This window comes from Macaca mulatta, chromosome 1 (genome assembly GCF_049350105.2).
Source record: "Macaca mulatta isolate MMU2019108-1 chromosome 1, T2T-MMU8v2.0, whole genome shotgun sequence".
Classification (NCBI taxonomy): Eukaryota; Metazoa; Chordata; class Mammalia; order Primates; family Cercopithecidae; genus Macaca; species Macaca mulatta.
This window is the reverse complement of record NC_133406.1, coordinates 83873233-83891885: the sequence shown is the minus strand read 5'-3', so window position 1 is coordinate 83891885 and position 18653 is coordinate 83873233. Positions and strand designations below refer to the sequence as shown.

The 18653-nt window shown below is 43.2% G+C and overlaps 1 protein-coding gene and 1 pseudogene across 1 annotated transcript in view; both read left to right on the top strand.

The window, feature by feature from the left end:
* ACBD3 (acyl-CoA binding domain containing 3) overlaps nucleotides 1-9750 on the top strand; it is a 47581-nt gene extending 37831 nt beyond the window's left edge. The window contains exons 7-8 of the mRNA XM_001091471.5: nucleotides 1349-1633; nucleotides 7615-9750. Of these exons, the coding sequence (XP_001091471.1) occupies nucleotides 1349-1633; nucleotides 7615-7826 (497 nt within the window). The 3' untranslated portion in view covers nucleotides 7827-9750. The remainder of the gene's footprint in view (nucleotides 1-1348; nucleotides 1634-7614) is intronic.
* LOC144337435 (uncharacterized) lies at nucleotides 8072-9164 on the top strand (annotated as a pseudogene).
* Nucleotides 9751-18653: the final 8903 nt, after the last annotated feature.

Genomic DNA, 18653 nt, shown 5'->3' with positions numbered 1-18653 from the left:
AGTTACTGGCTTCCACTAGAGCACATGATCTAAAAGAGAATAGGGCAGAAGTGGCAGTGTCTTTTATGCCTTGACTTTGGAACTTCTCACCATCATCTGTTGGTCGCACATACCAATCCTAATATATTATGAGTGGTGACCTCACAAGTGCATGAAGACCCAGAGGCGAGGATCCCTGGGGACCATCTTGGAGGCTGGCTACCATATAAATATATATATTTTTGAGACTAACTTATGTTGCCTAGAAAATAACTGCATTTTCAAAGCTCTACTAACTTTCCATGGGCAGCTCATTTGTTCATTCAGCAATTAGTTGAAGGTTTCCTGAGTGCTAGGAGTACAGTGGTGAGGCAAAATAACACACAGAGAATGTAGATTGTAGCTGTGGTAAGTACGGTGATGGAGAGAGAGGTACATTATCTTTGAGAGAATGTAAAACAGGAAAGTGTGACCTAGTCAGAGAGGCCACCAGAGGCTTCCCAGAGGAAGGGACATTGACCTAAGATATCTGAAGCAAGAAGAATTAACTAAGTAAGGAGGAAGAGGAGAGCATTTCAGTGACAGTGGTCACGGATGGTGGTATGGTTCATAAGAAATTTGGTTTCAGAGATCTTCTTGTCTGTTTAGAACAAGTAATAATTGCTTCAGAAAAGGCTTTGAAATCCCTTGGTTTACTGCCCCCATGCCTTTTTTTCTTATCAGGGGATTATACTAGCGTTTTCAAATGAGAGAAAATATTTCAAAAGCTCTGTGACTAACTTTGAAAAACTTACTGCATAGTCAAGTACGTATAGATACTGCTCAGTAACAAGACTTCACCCCTTTTTCTTAATCCCTAGTGGTTCTAATCCTGTCTGAGTTTTTGTTTCTTTGAGCTCCTTTAGAATAGCCCCTAGAACTTTGGGATAGTTGGAGGTGAAGAATTTTTCAGCAGACAGGCTGAAGTCAAAGTCCAGCTTTCTTTGTTCACATCTACAAGAGTAATTTATTCCTAAAGCCAGAATCTCTCTTCCTTGCTAGAATATTTCCCTCACTCCAGCTGGGGCCTTCCCAGGGTCATTCTTGAATCCCCATAGAGGGAGTGTTGAAAAAAATTCGTTTCTAGGACTGTGGGCTGCCATTGTTACTTGAAGAAGTGTGATGACCTCTGAGTGCCTGCAACATTGTTAAACATAGTAATCTGGAGAGACTCCCATAGGGAGGCTTTTTTATTCCTCCTCCTTGATCTAAGCTAGACCATATTGTACTTGGTGCCTGAGTACAACTGATCAGGTAGTCCTATGAAAATGTGGCTACCTGCAGGGTGAAGGCTCTTTTTCTTTAGCATTTTAATTCCTGTTGCCTTTAGAATCTCTTCCAGTAATAGCAGCTCCATCCATGTGGACACGACCTCAGATCAAAGACTTCAAAGAGAAGATTCAGCAGGATGCAGATTCCGTGATTACGGTGGGCCGAGGAGAAGTGGTCACTGTTCGAGTACCCACCCATGAAGAAGGATCATATCTCTTTTGGGAATTTGCTACAGACAATTATGACATTGGGTTTGGGGTGTATTTTGAATGGACAGACTCTCCAAACACTGCTGTCAGCGTGCATGTCAGTGAGTCCAGCGATGACGACGAGGAGGAAGAAGGTAGAACCTTGGTCCATATTCAGTAGCTGCTGGGTTGTATGTTGGCAGAAATGGTACATGGTTCAGGTGTCACCCAGCCTTATGCTTCCTGATTAACACTTCATGGTTAGGGAACACTTTCTTCATTAGTGGGACCTTGGGCTGAAAAGGTTGTGAGGCCAGGCTCCTGTAGGGGATTGGGGCCTGAACCTGAATTTTTCAGAATGCCAGAATCTATTTGGCAATTTGCTGTTTTACTCCTTTCTGAATACTGTTTTACTTCTAACCTTGTGTGTTGAAAAACCAAATATGCAAGATCACTTTTTAAAAATTTAAAAAAATTTTTCTTTTTTTTTGAGACGGAGTCTCACTCTGTCGCCCAGGCTGGAGTGTGGTGGCATGATCTCTGCTCACTGCAATCTCTGCCTCTTAGGTTCAAGCGATTCTCCTGCCTCAGCCTCCTGAGTAGCTGAGATTACAGGCACACACCACTATGCCTGGCTAATTTTTTGTATTTTTAGTAGAGACGAGGTTTCAGCGTGTTGGTCAGGCTGGTCTCGAACTCCTGACCTTGTGCTCCACCCACCTTGGCCTCCCAAAGTTCTGGGATTACAGGCATGAGCCACCACGCCTGGCCCACTTTGAAAAATTTTCAAGGAGCAAGTAAGAATTCCTGTCAACCCTGGCATTTACTTAAATGTATATCGTTGATATTAGCTTTTAAGGTCATTATTCTAAGATTCTTTATGTAAATACAGAAACTCACCAGAACATTCCACTTAAAAAAAAAATTTCAATTATTTTTCCATTTGGAAATCCCTATTTTGCTAGAGTGGAATTTTTTACTTCCTCTGAAAATAGAAGTAATAAGTAGACAATAAGTTTCTGTCTAATAAGTAGACAGAAACATATACAGCAGGTGTGCTATAACATTTCTTGAAATTAAGTTTAATATTCAATTTAACAGTTAATATTTAATTTAATGCTAATCAAAAGATAATCCAAATATAATTCTGTACCATTACCTACATGAACCATCAGAGTATCCCAGAAGTTTCAGTACATCTTGCAGATTGACTTATTGTCTGAATAAGTAGACAAAATTGGGTGTTTTAGAGGACAGTCTAAAGGACAATCTAAAATATCTTGGTCTAAGAAATAGGTTTTTGAGAAGATGTATTTTTGTTACCCAGGGAAAGTTAGAATGTAGGGTTTGTTTATGTACACTTAATAAGCACTTATTTGTTGACTTGATTCAAAGTGATGTGGAATGTGTGCTCTGTGAGAATGGAAAAGCACCACGTCTCAGTTCTTCCGGAATAACTGACCGTTTACAAGGTGGCTTGTAAATAGACTGCTTGTTCTTGAAGAGGGTTGGCGTTGTTGCTTTACAGATTACAGTGGGATAAAGTTAAAAAGATATTGTTGGAAGTACATGGAATAAGCCTGAAAGTTCTATCAACTTGTGAAATACAGAGTTGTCCAATTATGTTACCATACCATGCAACACCCTGGGGCCTCTGGGGCTATCTACAGAAACATACATAGCAGGTGTGCCATAACATTTCTTGAAATTAAGTTTAATATTCAGTTTAATAGTTAATATTTAATTTAATGCTAATCAAAAGATAATCCAAAGATAATTCTGTACCATTATCTACATGAATCATCAGAGTATCCCAGAAGTTTCAGTACATCTTGCAGATTGACTCTTACCCCAGAAGCAGATTTAAAATCCTTCATTATACCACAGGTCCAGATTCTAGCTGGTAAATATGGAAGCATGAGCTGCTTTGTCTTACATGGCATTTTGTTTTCATCAGTCTTTATTCCTGAGTACCACAAGCAAGGTAAAACATTGCCCATAAATAATACTGACTGAGACAGAAAGAAAAAATAAAAGATTGAAAAAGCCTGGCCGGGCGCGGTGGCTCACGCCTGTAATCCCAGCACTTTGGGAGGCCGAGGCGGGCGGATCACAAGGTCAGGAGATCGAGACCACGGTGAAACCCCGTCTCTACTAAAAATACAAAAAATTTAGCCGGGTGCGGTTGTGGGCGCCTGTAGTCCCAGCTACTCGGGAGGCTGAGGCAGGAGAATGGCGTGAACCCGGGAGGCGGAGCTTGCAGTGAGCCGAGATCGCGCCACTGCACTCCAGCCTGGGCGACAAAGCCAGACTCCGTCTCAAAAAAAAAAAAAAAAAGAAAAAGCCTGGGCCGGGTGCAGTGGCTCATGCCTGTAATCCCAACACTTTGGGAGGCCAAGGTGGGCGGATCACAAGGTCAGGAGTTCAAGACCAGTCTGGCCAACATGGTGAAGCCCCGTCACTACTAAAAATATAAAAATTAGCTGAACGTGGTGGCGGGTGCCTGTAATCCCAGCTACTCGGGAGGCTGAGGCAGGAAAATCACTTGAACCTGGGAGGTGGAGGTTGCAGTGAGCCGAGATCATACCACTGAACTCCAGCCTAGATGACAGAACGAGACTCCGTCTCAAAAAAAAAGAAAAGAAAAAGCCTGTCTGGGCATGGTGGTTCACAACTGTAATCTCAGCTTTTGGGGAGGCCAAGTAAGGAAGATCTCTTGAGGCCAGAAGTTTAAGACCAGCCTGGGCAAACCGTTTTGTAGAGTGACACCCCATCCGTCCAAAAAAAAATTTTTTTTTAGTTAGCTGGGTGTGATGGCATGTACCTGTAGTCCCAGGTACATGGGAGGCTGAGGCAAGAGGATCGCTTGAGCTCAGGAGTTCGAGGCTGTAGTGAGCTATATGATCACGCCACTGCATTCCAGCCCGAGCGATAGAGCTAGGCCCTCCCTCTAAACAACAACAACAACAAAAAAAACAGATGAAAAAAAACAAGAAGCGGTTAGAGAGCGGGACTGTAGCAGATTGGCCACGGGCCACTACTGTTTTCTCGTGATCTTCAGCAATGTCAGAACCTGTTCTGTCCTTTCTGTTGCATCACAGGGACTCATTAAAGTCAGACCCTGCAGATGTCTGGGAAGGAAAGTTTTTGTATGTGTACAAATTACTGTACTTACAAAGAGCTGTGTGAGGCCAGGCACGGTGGCCCCTGCCTATAATCTCAGCACTTTGGGAGGCCAAAGCAGGTGGATTGCTTGAGCTCAGGAGTTCAAGACCAGCCTGGACAACATGGTGAAACCCTGTCTCTAGCAAAAATACAAAAAACTAGCTGGGCATGGTGGTGTGCACCTATAGTCCCAGCTACTTGGGTGGCTGAGGTGGGAGGATTGCTTGAGCCCAGGAGGTAGAGGTTGCAGTGAGCTGAGATTAAGTCAGTTCACTCCAGCCTGGGCCACAGAGCCTGACCCCATCTCAAAAAAAAAAAAAGATGGCCGGGCATGGTGGCTTACACCTGTAATCCCAGCACTTTGGGAGCCTGAGGCAGGTGGATCACCTGAGGTCAGGAGTTCAAGACCAGCCTAGCCAACATGGTGAAACCCCATCTCTACTAAAAGTACAAAAATTAGCTGGGCATGGTGACGTGCACCTGTAATCCCAGCTACTTGGGAGGCTGAGGCAGGAGAATCGCTTGAACTCGGGAGGTAGAGGTTGCAGTGAGCTGAGATCATGCCATTGCACTCCAGCCTGGGCAACAGAGCCAGACTGCATCTCAAAAAAAAAACGAAAGAGCTTTGTGAATAAGAATTCTCTGTTCAGAAATTGGTTGAGGTAATGTGTTTCTCCTGACTTGCCTATGAACCCTCAGCTGTTGATAGTTTTGGGGTTATATTGGTGTTGGGAAGATCACTGGTGAAAATGGCAGGGGTTCATTTCTAGAAATGAGAACCTTGATATCCTTGATCTTAGCTCTAATGTGTCCCTCAAATGAAAGATGGCATTACCTGTACTTGTGCCATTCCTAATCTTAAAATGATTTGCACTAAAACATTTTAGCCTCACAGCAGTGAAGCTTTATCACTCCTAAGAATTGTTCATTAAGTGAGTGTAACTTTATCCCATTTAAAGATTAGCTCACAAACTGTATTTGTCCATATGCCTTAGAAACTACTGTCCTACCGTATCTTGTATTTCTTATGGTAGAAGAGTCTGGGTTTTTTGTTTTTTGGTTTGGTTTTTCTCCCTTAGATCTTGAAAGGTAGACAGAGGAGTTTGCTTTCTTTGAAGAAGCATGGATGGTAACACATCCTCCTGTTTTAATTCTCCACTTTATTGTTTACAGGTCCTAAACCTTTGCTTAAACTCATAAAAGATGCCTTTTCATCTATCCCAGTAATCTTTAGTTTTATAGATTTTGAACAAAATTTGAGTATTGAATCAATGGACCACTCTGTTTCTTGAATGTCAACAATAGTGTACATTTTGGATGGTTCTGTATTTCTCATTTGCATGTGAAGCATGCTTAATTATAGGTATTTCTGTGGTACAGTAAATCTGATTTTGACCTACATTTATTAGAGTGCCATCTGCTTTTTTAAAATAAACGTTCAATTTTAGAATAGTTTTAGATTTACAGAAAAGTTGCAAAGATAGTTCAAAGAGTACCCATATACCCTGTACCAAGTTCCCTCTGTTGTTAGCATCTTACATTGTACTGGGATGCACTCATCACAGCTAATGAAACAGTATTGATCATTGATTCATTAATTAACTAGAGTCCATGTTTATTCAGATGTTTTTAGTTTTTACCTAATGTTCTAGGATCATTCCAGGATGCCACATTATAGTGAGTCATCATATCTCCTTAATCTGCTCTAGACGGTGAGAATTTCTCAGACTTACCTTGTTTTAATTTCCTGATAGGGGCCATTGACAAGCATCACTCAGTTAATTTGTGTTGCCAGAATTCACTCTGCCATGTTATAAACCTGAAAATCCATTCCTGTAGTCCCAGTCTCTTAAAAAAAAAAAACCATAACCCTGAAAGTCTTGTCTTCTATAGTGAATACTCCCTTGACCTCTTTTCTTTGAGCCAGTTTGTATTAAATATGTTAAACTGAGACTTCAAAGCTGGTTCATAATTTTCTCATTCCTGTAGGTTTCTAGAGGTATTTTTTTTCCGAACCTCATAGCATTACAGTTCAGAAAACTATTAACCGGGGGCAAACCTATAATCAGAGCTCGTTTTTTTTTTGCCACTTAGATCATCTCTGGGTTAAATTGGCCTAGTGAAAATAATTGAATTTTCAGAGTATCTCTGAATGCCTGTCTCTCTTCTATGGTTTTTTCATTTTATTCCTTCTATTTAAGATATACAAAAAGCAATAGTTCTCACAAATCATCTTCCATCCTTCTAAAATGGGGAGGAATCATATTGTTCAGAAAGAGGATGATGAGAGCAACATTTTCTTGTTACTCAGATGAGTGAAAGTCCAGGGGATGAATTAGGAATTGAATGGCTATGGAAAGGGGAAAATGGGACCTAGAAATAGGAATGGTAGTAAGCACAGAAAGAGAGAGGATGCTGACCACTGCTACCACTAGATATTCATCACTGGGCTCCCAGGGCTCAGAACAGGGTTTGGTATATAGCACATACTCAGGTATTTGAATGAGTGAGTGAATGAATGAATGAACTAATAAATGCTCACATGCACATAACTTGTTCAATGGTTCAACAGAATTCCCAACAAGAGCAGTTTCTCAAAGAAAGGATAGGCTGGGCGTAGTGGCTCACGCCTGTAATCCCAGCACTTTGGGAGGCCGAGGAGGTGGATCCACAGGGTCAGGAGGTCGAGACAATCCTGGCCAACATGATGAAACCCCATCTCTACTAAAAATACAAAAATGATCTGGGTGTGGTTGCGCACGCCTGTAATCCCAGCTACTTGGGAAGCTGAGGCAGGAGAATCGCTTGAACCCAGGAGGCGGAGGTTGCAGTGAGCTGAGATCACGCCCCTGCGCTCCATGCTGGGTGACAAGAGTGAGACTCTGTCTCCAAAAAAAAAGATAGATTTTAATTGCTTGATGCAAGTGTGGTTTTCCTGAATCTGTTCATTGACTTGTCTCTGTTCTTACAGAAAACATCAGTAGTGAAGAGAAAGCCAAAAAGAATGCCAACAAGCCTCTGCTGGATGAGATTGTGCCTGTGTACCGACGGGACTGTCATGAGGAGGTGTATGCTGGCAGCCACCAATATCCAGGGAGAGGAGTCTATCTCCTCAAGTTTGACAACTCCTACTCTTTGTGGAGGTCAAAATCAGTCTACTACAGAGTCTATTATACTAGATAAAAATGTTGTTACAAAGTCTGGAGTCTAGGGTTGGGCAGAAGATGGCATTTAATTTGGAAATTTCTTTTTACTTTTGTGGAGCATTAGAGTCAGGGTTTACCTTATTGATATTGGTCTGATGGTTTGTGAACTCTTGCTGAGAATCAAAATTTCCTTGAGACTCTTTAGCATTCATACTTTGGGGTTAAAGGAGATTCCTCAGACTCATCCAGCCCTTGGGTGCTGACCATCAGAGTCACTAGTGGATGCTGAAGTTACATGAGCTACATGTTAAATAGTTAAAGTCTCCAAAATAAAACACCCCAACGTTGACCTTCCCCAGCTGATGGTTAGCCCCTTGCTGCCTGCTCCATGTGTCTTATGAGAGCCCATAGTTACAGTGACCTCTAATTTGAAATCCTTAAGTTAATAAGTCTGTATCAGGTGCAGCTGGCTTTGATTAAAGGTCATTTTTAAAACTTAAAAACTCAAGACCTCACAGATTATAATAGAAAAAGAAATGGCCTCAGTTTGATCTTGTTTGGAATGACCCAGATTGTTTCTGCTTTAGGTGCAGCTGTTTAGTTCAGAGTTATATACAGAGAATTATTGTCTGAGATAATCTTAAACTAGAATGTTCAAAACTAATTGATAATTGAAGTATCAAGATACATAGAACACCTCAGAGATTTTTCTTCAGGAACTTCCACAAACTTTGAATCTTTGTATCTTTATTTGGTATTCATACTACTAGTAGCAAAATACAAGTTTTTTGTTTTGTTTTGATTTGGCTTCATAGAGTATCTCAAATTGAAAGAAACTTTCTGCACAAAGAATACAATTAGGGATTTTGTAAACTCAAATTGGCACCTACTGAATTAAAATACATAAAATCATTTAAATATAATTCAGCATATGGGAGGTAACATTGCACTAATATGGAAATCACTGCCAGAGACAGTCTATTTTCTTTTAATTTGTTACTACTTAGTCACAAATCCTATGTTATTCCAGTTTGGAATTACTTATTAAGGAGAATTAGAAATACATATGCCCATGCTTAAATTTTATAGCTTTAATTTGTATTATTTCTTTATTGGCGGGAAGAGGTACATCTTTGTTTTCCTTACTGAAAACAAATATGGATTAATTGCCTCAAATTTGTATAAGTGATTGGCTAGTGATTCTTGTTTTCAGAAGGGAGAGTGGTGTAGATAGAAAATGACAAAGATGGCAATATACACTTAATGTTGTTACATGTTGTTACTGAAATACTTAGATTTTTAAAATTTCAAATCCTAAATCACTTCTTGTAGGAGGGTTTTCATTAACTAGCTGCAATATATACAGTTCACTACATATGGGTTGTTTGAGTTTTTTGTGTGCTGTATTTCTTTCTGTTTTTTAATACCTGGTTTTGTACATATCTAACTCTGTTGTCTTTTGGTTGTTCAGAAACTGGATTATTTTTTTCTTAGGCAGTGCTTAATTTGTGTTTTTTAATTTTGATTCAGAAGTAGTCCCAGCTCATAGGTGTTCATACTGTTACATCTAGAACATTTGTCAGGCTGTCAGCTCTCATGTACATACGGTATAGAAACCATGGAGTTAGGCACTTCCTGGATTTTTTTTTATGAGAAAATACTGTATTTAAAATGTAAAATAAACTTTTAAAAAGCAGGCACTAATATATATTTCTTCCAGCCTTTGATTACAAATTTGTCCTTGCACATGTTAAGATGAACTATCTCCTAAAAATATGATTGTTCTTGGGAGCAGTGTATGTTACTTTACATAGCAGCGGTTCCTGTCATGTGTTCATGTCAGAATATTTTTGGTTTTAAACTTTTTTATTGCCTTTGGCTGTTGATTAGTACAGTACAAGTGCGATTTCAGAAAGATCTTGAAAGTAATATATTTAATCAATTAAAATGTTTATCTGTAACTTGTTGATGTTTCATTAATATAGTTACTCTCTGAAGCATTAGTTCAGTATTTCAACATTCAGGTAGGAGAAAAAGAAATGTTTCAAATATCTTTTTTTTAAAGGCTGTGGTTGAAAAACAACTCTTTCTGGCCCATTATTTAGTTTTACTATTAATTACCTTACTGAGTTAAAATAGATTTAAATTTTTCTACACTTTCAAATGCAAAGGCTAGCACTGATTTTTCTTCTTGAAAATGACTAGGTTATAAAGCTGTTTCTCTACACTACCATGTACGTAGTGTGTTCCATGAAATACATGGACCCAGCACACTTTAATGGATCTCCAGAGGCAGAGCCCTCACTCACTCGGGGTGGATGATTGCAGAGCAGTTGTGGGGAAGTGCCCAGTCAGTATGATGTGGAGTCCCAGAATGAGGTTGCTACATCCCGATGACCCCACTGATAGGCAGGGTGACCGGCGTCATTTTTTTCTTTTGAAATCTGGGGAGACAGATGAGGTGACCCATCTTGGTCTTTTTGCTGTGTGGGACACCATAAAGCCAGACTGAAGACGCTTTTATAAAGGAGAGCAGCTGAGATAAGCACACCTTGGAAACCATGCTACTGAGTCTTGACCATCTGTCTTTTGGAGCAGGAGAAGCAACCAGTTCAAAATAATAAATAATTGCTAATAATTCATTAGGGCTTAAAGTTCAACCATGAGGGACTGGGTGCGGTGGCTCACGCCTGTAATCCCAGTACTTTGGGAGGCCGAGGTGGGTGGATCAAGAGATCGAGACCATCCTGGCTAACACAGTGAAACCCAGTCTCTACTAAAAATACAAAAAATTAGCCGAGTGTGGTGGCAGCCACCTGTAGTCCCAGCTACTCGGGAGGCTGAGGCAGGAGAATGGCATGAACCTGGAAGGTAGAACTTGTAGTGAGCTGAGATGGCGCCACTACATTCCAGCCTGGGTGACAGAGCGAGACTGTGTCTCAAATAAATAGAAGTTCAACAGTCAGTAACCGGGCATGGGGGCACACACCTGTATAGTCCCAGCTACTCGGGAGGCTGAGGCATGAAAATTGCTTGAACCCGGAAGGCATAGGTTGCAGTGAGCCTAGATCGCACCACCACACTTCAGCCTGGGTGACAGAGCAAGACTCTGTCTTGTGGGGGAAGAAAGAAAAGTTCAACAATCTACAACGAAAACCATCTTTGCTTCTCTCCCTGGCTTTTTCTCAGTTCAACACTTCGGTCTGCAACCTAAAAACGTGTGCCTGTGTATCTACTTGGGGTAGAGCAGATCTTCGTTTCCATTCATTAGTTTTTCAAAATATGTGTGCATCAGTATTGGACTTTTGTCTCACATATATCTCAGTACTTCAATTTTCTTAAAATGTTTTTTCTTTTCCTTTTTTTTTTTTTTTTTTTTTTTTGAGACAGGGTCTCACTCTCACTTGGACTGAAGTGCAGTGGTACAATCACAGATCACTGCAGCCTCAACCTCCTGGGCTCAAGCGATCCTCCCACCTCAGCCTCCCCAGTGGCTGGGATTATAGGTGCATGCACTACCATGCCTGGCTAATTTTTGTATTTTTTGTAGAAATGGGGTTTTACCATGTTGTCCGGGCTGGTCTCAAACTCCTGGACTCAAGTGATCCACCCACTTCAGCCTCCCAAAGTGCTGGTATTACAGGCATAAGCCACCGCACCCCGCCCTAATTTTTATATTCTTAGTAGAGATGGGGGTTCACCATGTTGGCCAGGCAGGTCTCAAACTCCAGACCTCAGGTGATCTGCCTGCATCGGCCTCCCAAAGTGCTGGGATTATAGGTGTGAGCCACAGTGCCAGGCCAATAAAAACAATTTTTATCTTTGTCCAAGGTCATTAACTTACATGTCTCCAGTGAAAGGTAGCACCCCTTTTTTGGGCATGGCAAAGTGTGGAAATGTGAACATGTTTTCTATAAGATCTACATTTTGCAACTTTTAAAATTCCAGGTTGTGTTTTGGATAACTTTTAAGTATTATGTCGTGTTCTTTTAATCAACTGTGTGTTCTTCCATAGAATGTCTTTTTAGCTATTTTTCTGTTGTTGAACATTTAGGTTACTTTTGTTGTTGTTGTTGTTGTTATCATTGTTATTAGAAGTGATGTTCCAGTTATTTGTCTCTCCGCAAATCTGCATGAGGTTTTCAAAAGTATATACCAAGAAGTGGATACTGGGCCAGGCGTGGTGGCTCACGCCTGTAATCCCAGCACTTTGGGAGGCTAAGGTGGGCAGATCACTTGAGGCCAGGAGTTCAAGACCAGCCTAGCCAACATGGCAAAACCCTATCTCTACTAAAAATACAAAAAATTAGCCGGGCCTGGTGGCAGGCACTTGTAATCTCAGCTACTTGGGAGGCTGAGGCACAAGAATCACTTGAACCCAGGAGGCGGAGGTTGCAGTGAGACGAGATCATGCCACTGCACTCCAGCATGGGTGACAGAGTGAGACTCTGCCTCAAAAAAAAGAAAAAAAGTGGATACTGGATCATAAATTCTTGGCATTTATATTTATTTTATAAATAAATAAATTTATTCCTTCCTGAACTACTAGGGAGGCAGAGGCCAGAGGATCACTTGAGCACAGGAGTTGAATGCTGCAGTGAGCTGATGGCACCACTGCACTCCAGCCTGGGTGATAGAGCAAGACTCTGTCTCGTAAACAAAATTCTGAAAAAAAAATTCTTATGCTCATGTGCAAGTTTCTCCAGTGTATATACCAAGAAGCAGAATTGTTAAGCCATAACAATGGCTTATGGTCTAAAATAACAAGGTCTATTTTAGACGATACAAAACTGCTCTTCAAAGGTGGTGCCAATTTAAACTGCCAATAGTAAAAGAGTTCCTGTGTTCCATACCTTTGCTGAATTGTCAGATTTGTAATTGTACCAGTTTGAGGGGTGTAAAACAAAATCTCATCTGTGGTTTCAATTTATATTTTCTTAATAACCAGCGGAGCTGGGCGTGGTGGCTCACGCCTGTAATCCCAGCACTTTGGGAGGCCGAGGTGGGCGGATCACAAGGTCAGGAGTTCAAGACCAGCCTGACCAACATGGTGAAATCCTGTCTCTACCAAAAATACAAAAATTAGCCGGGCCTGGTGGTGCATGCCTGTAATCCCAGCTACTCGGGAGGCTGAGACAGGAGAATCGCTTGAACTCAGGAGGCGGAGGTTGCAGGAGCCAAGATCATGCCATTGCACCCAGCCTAGGCAAGAGTGAGACTCCGTCTCAAAAAAAATAAATAAAAAATAACCAGCGGGAATAACCATCGTTTCATATGTTACTGGCCTTCTGTGAGTTGCGTATTTATATCCTTTGTTCATTATTCTGTTGTACGTGTCCTGAATTGTAGGCGTACTTTAAATATTCTGGATACTAGTCTTTTTGATCATGTACATCACAAATAATTGATGCCACACTGTGGGTTTTTGGTCTCAAACTCCTGACCTCAAGTGATCTGCCCGCTTCAGCCTCCCAAAGTGCTGGGATTACAGGTGTAAGCCACCACACCCGGCCTTTTTTTTTTTTTTTTTTTTGGCAGAGTCTCACCCTGTCGCCCAGGCTGGAGTACAGTGGCACGATCTTGGCTCACTGCAACCTCCACCTCCCAGGTTCAAGCTGTTCTCCTGTCTCAGCCTCTCAAGTAGCTGGGATTACAGGCACCCACCACCACGTCGGGCTAATTTTTTGTATTTTTAGTCGAGACGGGATTTCACCATGTTGGCCAGGCTGGTCTTTTGATCTCAGGTGATCTGCCTGCCTCGGCCTCCCAAAGTGCTGTGATTACAGGCATGAGCCACCGCACCCAGCCTTCATTTAGATTTTTGGTTTGAGCTTTCCGTCCGTATCTTTTGCTTGAGACATGGTCTCTCTGGAGTACACTGGTACAAGCCTTGAACTCTTGGGCTTAAATGACCCTCCCACCCTGGCCTCCCAAAGTACTGGGATTACAGGTGTGAGCCAGTGTGCTTGACTTCCCCTGCTCCTCAGATTCTTCAGGTAGAAACTTAGGTTATTGATTTGAGCCTCCCTTTTTTTTTTAATCCAAAGCTAAAAACTTTTGAGTGTTGCTTTTTTTACATCTCATAAATTTTGATATGTTGGGGTTTCATTTGCATTTAGTTTAAAATACCTTTTTTTGTTTGTTTGTTTTTTGAGACGGAGTCTCACTCTGTTGCTCAGGCTGGAGTGCAGTGGCGCAATCCTGGCCCACTGCAACCTCCACCTGCCGAGTTCAAGTGATTCTCCTACCTCAGCCTCCCAAGTAGCTGGGATTACAGGCACGTGCCACCATGCCCAGCTAATTTTGTGTTTTTAGTAGAGACAGGTTTTCACCGTGTTGGCCAGGCTGCTCTAACTCCTGACCTCAGGTGATCCACCCACCTAGACCTCCCAAGTTCCTCCTCCCAGGATTACAAGCGTGAGCCACCAAGCCCGGCCCAATTTAAAATATTTTTAATTTCCTTTGTGATGTCTTCCTTGTTACATGGGTTATTTAGAAGTGTATTAGATTCCATATATTTGAGGATTTCCCAAGTGTTTTTCTGTTGTTGATTTCTAATTTAATTTCATTATTTCTTTTGTTTGTTTAATTTACCAAGGCTTGTTTTGTGTCCCAGAATGGTGTTCTAGTGGATGTTCCATGTTCACTTGAATAGAATATGTAGCCGGCTGTCATTGGGTGGAATGTTTTATAAACGTCAGCCAAGTTAAGTTGGTTGGTAGTGATGGTAAGGTTTGCTTGTTCTGTCAATTACCAAAACAGGAGTTTTGAATTATTCAACTAAATTGCAGATTTTTTTCTTTTCCCCATTTTTGGGGGCATTTTTGCTTTATTTATTTCAAAGTTTTCTGTTGGTATATACATGTTTATGATTGTATGGCTTCTTGATGAACTGACCTCTTTATTATTATGTAACGTATCTCTTCATGTCTAGTTATATTCCTTGTTCTGAAGTCCATTTCATTTGGTATTAGTGTTGCCACTCATGCTTTCTTTTGATTAAAGTTTACATGATATATCTTATTCCATCTTTTTTATTTTATTTTATCTTTTTTTTTTTTTTGAGACATGATTTTGCTCTGTCCCCCAGGCTGGGGGACAGCTTAGCGCCCAGGAGGTCAAGGCTGCAGTGAGTTATAACCAGTGGTGCAGTTATAACTCAGCGCAACCTTGACCTTATAGGTTCTAAGCTGTCCTTCTGCCTCAGCCTCTCATGTAGTTGAGACTACAGGTTTGCACCACAACACCTGGCTAATTTTTTTTTTAACTTTTTGTATAGACAGGGTCTCGCTTTGTTGCCCAGGCTGATCTCTAACTCCTGGATTCAAGCCATCAACCCGCCTTGGCCTCCCAAAGTGCTAGGATTACAGGCATGAGCCACCATGCCCAAGCTATCCATCTTTTTACTTTTTAACTTATCTGTGTCTTCATATTTAAAGTGGGTTTCTTCTTGACAGCATATAATTTGAATCTTTTTAAAATCCAATCTGACAGTCATTTTCTCTTAATTGGCATGTTTAGACAATTTACATTTAATGTAATTTATCAATGTGATTGGATTTAAATATACAGTTTTGCTATTTTCTCTTTGTCCCATCTGTTCTTCTTCTTTTTTTTTTTTTTTTTTTTTTTTTTTTGAGACAGAGTTTTGCTCTTGTTGCCCAGGCTGGAGTGCTATGGCATGATCTCTTCTGACCACACCGCAACCTCTGCCTCTCGGGTTTAAGCGATTCTCCTGCCTCAGCCTCTCAAACCTGGGATTACAGGAATGTGCCGCCACACCCAGCTAGTTTTGTATTTTTAGTAGAGACAGGGTTTCTCCATGTTGGTCAGGCTGGTCTCAAACTCCCTACCTCAGGTGATCTGCCCACCTCAGCCTCCCAAAGTGCTGGGATTACAGGTGTGGGCCACTGTGCCCGGCCCCCATCTGTTCTTTGGATTATTTTTTCCCTCTTGTATGGCCTTCTTTTGGATTGAGTATTTTTTATAGATCAATTTTCTCCTCTTGTTGACTTATTACATTAGTTCTTCTGTTGTGTTTTTAGTTTTGTTTTTTAGTGTGCTTGGATCCAAAATGTACATCTTTAACGCAGCACAGACTACTTTCAAATATATTACATTACTTCACACTACTTCACATACAGCATAAGAACATTACAACAGGCTGGGTGTGGTGGCTCACACCTGTAATCCCAGTACTTTGCGAGGCTGAGGTGGGTGGACAGCATGAGGCCAGGGGTTTGAGACCAGTCTGGCCAACGTGGTGAAACCCTGTCTCTACCAAAAATACAAAAAATTAGCTGGGCGTGGTGGCGGGCACCTGTAATCCCTGCTACTTGGGAGGCTTGAAGCACAAGAATCGCTTGAAACCCAGGAGGTGGAGGTTGCAGTGAGCCGAGATCGCACCACTGCACTCCAGCCTGGGTGTCAGAGTAAGACTTAGTCTCAAAAAAAATAAAAAGAACATTACAGCAGTATATTTCCATTTCCTCCCTAGTGGTTTAAGAGTAGATTTTTGCCTGAACTTTTTTTTTTTGAGACGAGTCTCGCTTAGTCGCCCATGCTGGAGTGCAGTGGCATGATCTCAGCTCACTGCAAGCTCTGCCTCCCGGGTTCACGCATTCTCCTGCCTCATCCTCCCGAGTAGCTGGGACTACAGGCGCCCTCCACCACGCCCCACTAATTTTTTTGTATTTTTAGTGGAGACGGAGTTTCACCATGTTAGCCAGGATGGTCTTGATCTCCTGACCTCGTATTCTGCCCGTCTCAGCCTCCCAAAGTGCTGGGATCACAGGCGTGAGCCACTGTGCCTGGCTCTCTTTCTGGGTTTTTAAGCTTCACTGCATGAGGAGGTCGGGAGTAGGTACCATCCCATGAGAGGCCAAGCGGTCCCTGCAGAGTGAGGACAGGTGGTCAGCCAGGCCAGTGGAGGGGAGACTGGAGGGAGCTGGGGGCTATGTTGCCCAGGCTGGTCTCAAACTCCTGGGCTCAAGCGATCCACCCGCCTCGGCCTCCCAAGGTGTTGGGATTATAGGCATGAGCCACCACACTACGCCCAGCCTTCGAGTTTCATCTTAGGAGGAAAAAAGCTAATGTGCCCGGAACCTGGTTCCCACTAGCTTTTGCCTCATCTCCTTTCTGTTGCACACACTCAGGCTGCTCAGCAATGTCCTACACCCCTCATCTGTCCTGTCAACCCAGTAGTCTGGCTTGTGCCCTCACCAAAGATCACCAGCAGTTTCTGTGGATAAAACCTTTGACACCTTTGTATCCTGGACTGCTTTGCAATATTTCACTCTTTCCTGCCCCTTCCTCCTTGAAAGTCAGCTCCACCTCTCCCAGTGCGCTCCATTCCCTGCTGCCTCCCTGGGCACTCTCCCACCCTCTCCCCACTCCTGCCTGTCCCGGAAACGCCAGGTCCCTGGAATTCCGGTTGCAGCCCTCTTCTCCCTCCCCTGTGGGCTCCCACCCGGCCCGCTGGTTTGGGAGCCTCCTCTCTTGTAGTCCGGGAAACATGAGCACCCCCTGCAAAGCGTTATTTGAGGATTTTAAACAGTCATGTGTAAAACGCTTTTGGTAACCTGTGTTAGCAGCTTAGACACTGGGGGAGGGAGGGCTCCTCGGTCCTTCCCGGAACCCTGTGGATCAGCTGCAGTGATGTGTGAACCCCCTGGAAACCTCAGTGCAAGATGCGGACACAGGCCTTTTCTCAGTTTCCACCCTGTTCTCAAAGGACGCTGACCCAAGAAGTGCGTGTCCACTGCTCTGCATGCTCCGGCTGGTATGTCTCCCCTCCTGCAGCTCTCACTGGCTCCTAAGCCCAGCTCCAAGCTGAGTGGGGAGTGGGTGTTTCCCCTAAAAGGAGTGCCATTTTCCCCACAGCAGGAAGGAGAGTGGACTTTGGCACTGAGAGAGGAGAGAGGTGCTGGCAGAAGGCCAGGCCTAGCATGGAGGCTGTGAGGGCGCCCTGCCCTGGGCCCGGCCTGCGCAGGAGAAGGGCCGAGTGCACATAGGGCAGCAGCATCGGAGCCAGGGCCATCTGGGCTAACTCCTCAGCCTGACATTGTCCCTAGGTGCTGTCTTCAGGGGCAGGGCTGTCATCAGGCTCCCAAATGCCAGGGCAAGGAAGCAGCCTGGAGCAGGGTTCTGCAGCATTCAGTAACAATTCATTGAACAAACACTCTTGGAGCACCTGCACTCCTGGCGCCAGACTCGGGCGAAGCCGGGCATGGAGCCCAGCACGGGCCCTGCTGTCAAGTAACTGACATCCTGTTGGCCAGAGGCAGACCAAATAAGGAAAGGAAGTAATAGATAACGAAAAGCAGTGAAAAAAGTGAAGGGATGATATGGGGGCCACTATCTTAGCTTGAGAGGTCAGGAAAGACAAGATGTGGGCTGAGCCTTCCAGGAGGGAACAGCCAGTGCAGAGACCCTGAGGTAGGAACATTGTGTGTGTGTGGAAGAAGACGGCCAGTGAAGCGCAAAGTGAGAGGCCGGGGGAATAGCAGGGGATGAGATCGGAGAAGGTGGCGGGGCACATCGTTCCTTTGCAGGTGTGGTGGGGCCCGTGGGGGAGTCATGAAGCCCAGGAAGGGCATGATCTGGCTGCTATTTGAAAACATTTCTCTGGTTGCTGTATAGAGAGTGGGGAAGCAGAAGTAGATGCAGGGAGATGAATTAGGAGGTGAGGGCAGTGGTCCAGGTGGGGCTCTGGTGGTTTGAACTAGGCTGGAGCAGTGAAGACAGGGGAGTTGAATGCAGGATACATTTTGGAGACAGAGCTGACAGGTGACAGGACCTGTCTGGAGTGGCAATGTTTGGGGTGCTGCTGGGCCAACGTTTATGCTGAAAGTCACCCCACCTG